Below are 6,399 nucleotides of genomic sequence, written 5' to 3'. Positions count from 1 at the left end.
TTAAAGTATACTTTATTTACAGGTTTAGGGGTGTCTTTGGTCAAGCTTTTTCCAGATTCTGCAACAGTTTGTCTCATTTTCTCCTTTACTCTGACAGAAACATTTTGCCTTACTTAAGACAGGAAAAGAAGTAGGTTTATTTTATTGGTAATTAGCAGAAGATTACATGATATTCTTTCATGTACTGTGAGTACTCTAGACTTCATCCATATTTTCCTGATGTTTGTTTCTTCCCTGAAAATATGAATTACTCAAGCGTAACATTGAAACAACTATTATAAGAATTCTGTTAGTAAACCATTCATTGAAACAAATCTATTTTGGAAGTCCAGTTTTATTTACTTATTTTTATCATGAGCTGTTAGTAAGAGCATTGCCATCTTTAAGCTTCAGCATAGAAGCAAGGTTATCTTCTTGTAATTTTTAGTATAATAGATAATCTTTATTTACTTTGTAGGCTATTGCAGAATGACCTTGCATTGAGCCTTTGTGGAAGAAGCAAGTTTAAACTTCAGTTCTTCAATGTGCATCCTTCTGTTCAAATTTGACCCCCGACCAGTTTCAAAAAATGCATACAGGTAAATATGGTTCTAGTTAAACCAGTTGTGGGGTTTTTTTTTTATACAATTACTTTTTGTAGCCTATATTTGGATTGCAAACTCAAGTTGGTATTACTGACAAGATATGTTTAATTATGCTTTGGTAATGTTGAGCTTCATGACTTTTCCCACTGGAGGACTTGCTGTGTAACCTTTTGAGAACTGTTTTTAGACTATATTAGATGACTTGGGCTTTTTAATCATGGACATATTGCTGATGATCCATCACATGGCATAGGTTAAATCCTTTAAATATTGTAATCCAGAGTTTGAAAGTCCTGCTTTCTACTTAACATAAAGTGCTCTCATCACAGCCCTTAATTTTAAAAGTTCATATCCAACATCAGTACTTTGGAGTAGATTCAGTATGTCATGGGAAGATAGCACTTCAGGGCACTAAGAAGACTGTAGAGTTCTTTTGCGTTCTCTATTTATGCATAGTTATAGATTCCATATTACTTTGTGTGGCACAAGTATTGATATTCATCCAGAAACTGTCAGAGTCAGTATGTTCCATAAATCATTGTCTTTCATTCACTTGTTTTCCTGCCCTTTTGTTTTGAGAGGTGGATACCATTCTATAGAAAGAAAGGAAATGAGAACTGAAACTTCAGTTGTCCATGGAGTGCATTCCTTTCTGCATCTGGAATCTGCCTAAAAAGGGCTTTTGTTTACGATACAAATGGTGCTGAATTAATATATCCATTTATTTGGTCCGCCTTTCTTTGTGTTGCTAGTTAGCAAAAGACAGATTCATCAATTTGATGCTTCTTGAGAAAATCCTTTGGATGTAAACTGTAGTTGCTTGCCAAGTGAACTTTATGCCATGATCAATATTTAAAAGTAAAACAGAGTGGTTTGCTTGCTGTGAAGAAATAGCATCAAGATTGAAATTATTGATTTATGACAGAAAACAACTTGCTGTCAGTGTCAAAATAGGAAGATACTTTTGAGATGTTTTTGGCTGAAATTCAGGGATGTTTCATTGTATTTAACTTTCTTGGGACCTTTTGTTAAGCAGTATCTTGCTCTATACCTCTGAGATAAATTACTCTGAACCATCTGCTTCGGTGCCAGGCTATAGTGGTTTTAGTGTCTGATTTTAACATCAGATACATAACCTTAGTCTCCTTTTTTTTTTTCCTTAACACACCGTAACTAAATACTTTTGCTTTTCTTTATTCAGAAAAATGTTGAAGTTCTTTCTTCTTAAATTGTTGCTAAAGGTTGTGGGTTTTTTTTTTTTCCACCTTTGCCTCTGCTTTCTGACAGACAAATCTTTGAGTATCATTTGGGAGTGGTACCCAGCTCTCCTCATTCTCTGAACAGTGTTATAGCCTTTAGACCTCTCTATACTAGTCTCTTGCTAAGCATATTTTTTCCTGCCAAGTCGTGTGTGTTGGTTATTTCACAGTGAGGTCTTGGGACAGTTTTCCTAACCAGAAGTGGATTCCTCTACCTGAATACATACTAATTTGTCCATGCTAAAATAAGCATCTACAGTTACTTTTCTTACTGTCCTCTACTTTGCATCTCTAATTAAGAGTGTGTAAAACAGGCATTAAAAGTTGAAAAGACAAACGGTCTGTCTTTGGCCATTGTCTTGTCAAACTCTGGCAAGCTACAACATGCTCTCTGTAACACGTAGGAGAATTTTCTGTCCGGGTAGACATTGGTTTCTGGAGCAGTACACTGGCCAATTTCCACGAGTGCCTAATTAAGCAAAAAGCTTACAGTTCACCTTTGTGATACACTAACAAATCTATCTTCCTGTACTCTTGCAACTTGCTGTTCTGCACTTTTTTCCTCTGTTCTCTCTCTACAGACCTGTTTGTAGTAAAATTTAGTGCAGTGTAACAAACACTTTACTGTAGTCCATTATTATTGTCAAAGGTAACATGTTGCCTTTACATCTTTCTGAACTATCCTGTGTGCATCTTTGAAATAAATACATGTTTCAAGCTTCAAAGCTATAATCACAGAATCTTTTTTATGGAACTGAATTATGTTGTAGGAAATTGCTTTAATGGAATGATTTATTATGTTTTCCTCTCTCTGTCTCAACATTAAAATAAATCTTAATACATCAATCCTAATGCAGTTGAATTATTTCAGCTATAAAAATAGCTGAACAGGCTTTTTGCAATTTATTAGAAGACGAGGGTTACTTAATACTACCCCTTTTCAGTATGATTATGTTTCATAAAAGACTAAATGAAGATGTTTTGATTATAGTGATCCTGTGTACTAGCCTTGTGTTAAATTTAGGAGTCTGTGTATTAAACTTGAGGTGGGGATTATTTAATCACACCAGAAAGACTTTGCTTACTTTTAGTATTTAGATCCTATAAACAAATGGTCATTTTGTGTCAAAAATTATTGAAGGTAAAATATAATTTGGGCTTCAGGAAATGAGACATGCACTTTAGCCAAGCTATTTTTTAACTGTAGAGATGTTTATTTAAATAAAAATCTGTAAAAGGAGGGTATTCAAGCAAGATGACAAATATGGTAAACCAGCTGAAAGCCTATAGATTGAAGGCTAACATCAGCTAGAAGAGGATAAATAATGCAAGTCTGAATGGAATGATACTAAGATTATTTAGCATTGCAAAGATAAAAATGTACATAGGCTATGCTTTCCAACAGATGGTGACTTTGAGGAAAATACTAAGTATCATTTGTACACAAAGGATGCCATTGAAGTGTTAGCCTTTATTTTCTCTATAGCTGATTATAATTCTGTATATATAGTATTTCTAATGTGCAACTGATGCCTCATGATGTTTAAAACATTGTGTTAATGAACAGATGAATTTGCAGGAAAGGCCAGAAACCTGCAGAAAATGTCAGTCTGCCTGAATGCTGAGTGGAGGAATGAGGTTTCACTGGAAATGATTCCTGTTGTGCTTTAAAAATTAGAATGAAAATTGCATTGTGTAATTTAAGTTTACAGTGGCTAACTTGGCTTCTGCTGTGCAAATATAATAGATGTGGGGCTGGTAGGAGGAACCGACAGTGGAGAAGATACTGAGATGGTAGGAAACTGGTTAAGAAAATCTGCAGGTTGCTGAAAGAGGGCATTTCATTTAAGTAGTAAGCGGCATAGCTAGAGGGAATGAGGAATGCTCACAATTGAAACGAAGGCAAGTCAAGTGAAGGGTAATAATTAGCAGGACTTCGGAAGCTCTGGCTTTTGGATCATGACACTGCTTGGATGCACTGTGCACCAGTGCGTCTGCACTCATCTGTTCCCCTGAGTCTCCTGCATCTGGCTTCCCTGGGGTTACAGCTGTCTTTTGCCCTTTACTTGGATCAGCCAAGCCCAGTACCTGCTCTTCAAGTGAGGATGTTCTATCAGTTAAAAACACTCTTTAGACATTATTTTGGAATTATTAAAAAGACTGATGGAGGAGCACCATTCAATAAAAGCTCATCTACATGTTTGAAAGTGAGAGTGTCTGAATGCTGATTCTCAGCATGGAAACCCGGTAACACTTCCAGCTCCAGCCTTTATTAGTAGATACCCTGCATCTATTTGATGTTGCAGTATGTCATTAAATTTGTTTTCTTCTCCTGCCTTCTATTGCTTTTGAATAACAGAAAATGTTAACTTCCTTAGGTTCAAAAGATGGAAGTGCACAGTCAGATTAGCCTGGGCTTTTCTTTCTAATTTTCCAGTACTAACATTGCTAAGGAAATGACTGTAGCATACATTCAGTAAGGTGTTTGTGTAATCCGTAAGGGAGTACACCAAACAAGTTGCCTTGTTTTAATGACTTCTGCTGCATGAAATGGACAGAGAACAGTTTTTGCTTTTCAAAGGCCAAGAACAGAGACTGTTCTAAATTCGTCTGAAGCTGTTCTAACTGTACTGACTCTTTAAATCTTACTTGCTTTGCATTCACAGCCTGACTGGCATGAACTGGTGTTATCATTGAATTTGACTGATCTGCATTGCTGCCAAGTCTGGAAATTTTGAGGAAGACCTGTTCTATTTTGTATGTCAAATATAGTGTTGAACTTGGTCTTTCATATCTGCGGATGCCATTTATGAGAATTCTCAAAGTACAAAGATAATTACCAAAGTACAAGTTTTCTAAAATTACCAAATTTTAGATGGCACATGAAGAGCTGCAGCATGGTTTTGTCAAGAGAGCACTTGGTCTTGTGGAGTGATATATTATTCCTAAACATAAATAATGAATTTCATCTGGCAGTGTTTCTCAGTCGCATTGTTTTTCATAATTTCTTCCTACATCCTGCATGTGTAGTCTCCAGCACTGCTTGTAGGTTCTCTGCTGCAAGGGCAGACTCATGTTAATGATTCAACTATTTTGCCCTACTGGTAGAACTCAGATTCTGCAAGGAACTACACATGGAAGAGGGGGAAAAAAAAAAGGAGCGAAAAAATGCCATCAAAATACCTCTTCACTGTTACCTCTTCTTGCCTTTTCCCTTTACTTCTCTGCCTCTTTGAGCCTGATGTTGTCTCTTCAAATGAGTTTTTGTGGGGCTGGACCTTTGAGACTACCACAAATTAATCTGCTCAGAGTACTTACATACAAAAGCATCTGACTTGTGTGTTTGAACCACATAAACAGAGCTTTAGGTGTCAAACTTAGCTTTAAAAAAACCCTCTGTAACTACATGATCCTAAGTAATGATCCAGTAAAAACACTCATGCTTCTGACTTTTTCTTTTTTTTTTTTTTAATTACCTACAAATCTGTGGGTTACCTTTACATTTTCTTTGAGCTCTAATTTCCCATGCTGAGGAATCTTAAGATTACTTAATTCAATCTCTTGCATTCTAAGTATTATTCTTTGAAAAGAATAGCTGCCTCACACACACAAGACAGACATATTGAATGTCTCAAGACAATGAGAGAAAAGGCTCCTGCCAGATGTCACTCAGCCTTTACACTGATTGATGAAGGTGAAATGGGAGGGCAACTTAAGGCGAGGGAATGCTGAGGTGAGAATTGGTTTCTGTTCCTGCCTGTACTGTGAAGTTCCTATTTGTAAGTAATAGTGTCTCCTTCCTCCTGTGTTCTACAGGCTTATTCTAGCAGCTAACAGAGATGAATTTTACCACAGACCATCCAAATCTGCAGATTTTTGGGACAGCAGCAATGAGATCCTTAGTGGTATGTATGTCTTGTTTTAAGTAGTTTTCATACAATTTTTCAGAGGAATTAAGACTGGGATTTTTTTGGTATTGTGATGTTGGGGATGCATTTCTAGTAAGACATATGTTTCATTCCTATACTTCTGGGCAGAACATGTCATAAGTTTGAAAGCTGAGTTGTGCTGCTATTTTCTTCTTTGTGGTTTAATATCTTGTGGGCTTTTTTCCAGTTTTACATTCTTTGATTTCAGCCTAAGCAGTGCAGTGGAAACATATCAGATTAATTTGCCCATCAGAAATTATTATTTCAGCTTTCAGATACACTGCAACACTTCTTAAAATAGGTGGAATTAGCCCTTTGCTGGACTCTCTCGATTAGATCTCTGTCCCTCTTGAAATGGGGAGCCCACAACTGGACACAATACTCCAGGTGAGGTTTCACCAGGGCAGAGCAGAGGGGGAGGAGGACCTCTCTTGTTCTGCTGGATACACTTTTCTCAGTGCTCCCGAGGAGACCATTGGCCTTCCTGGCCACAGGGGCACACTGCTTTCCCATGGATAACTTGTCCACCAGGACTCCAAGGTCCCTCTCCACAGAGCTGCTCTCTAGCAGATCTCCTAACCTGTACTGATGCATTTTATTATTCCTGACCAGGTGCAGGACTCTGCA

General features: G+C 37.1%; 1 protein-coding gene across 1 annotated transcript in view; it reads left to right on the top strand.

Moving 5' to 3' along the window:
• Positions 1–455: 455 nt before the first annotated feature.
• Positions 456–6,399, top strand: part of TANGO2 (transport and golgi organization 2 homolog (Drosophila)) — a 23,558-nt gene continuing 17,614 nt past the window's right edge. The window contains exons 1-2 of the mRNA XM_008942109.1: positions 456–578; positions 5,660–5,748. Of these exons, the coding sequence (XP_008940357.1) occupies positions 523–578; positions 5,660–5,748 (145 nt within the window). The 5' untranslated portion in view covers positions 456–522. The remainder of the gene's footprint in view (positions 579–5,659; positions 5,749–6,399) is intronic.

The sequence above is a fragment of the Merops nubicus genome, unplaced genomic scaffold (assembly GCF_000691845.1).
Source record: "Merops nubicus isolate BGI_N331 unplaced genomic scaffold, ASM69184v1 scaffold18420, whole genome shotgun sequence".
Taxonomy (NCBI): Eukaryota; Metazoa; Chordata; class Aves; order Coraciiformes; family Meropidae; genus Merops; species Merops nubicus.
The sequence above is the reverse complement of the archived record's forward strand: the minus strand, read 5'-3'. Positions and strand labels throughout refer to the sequence as shown.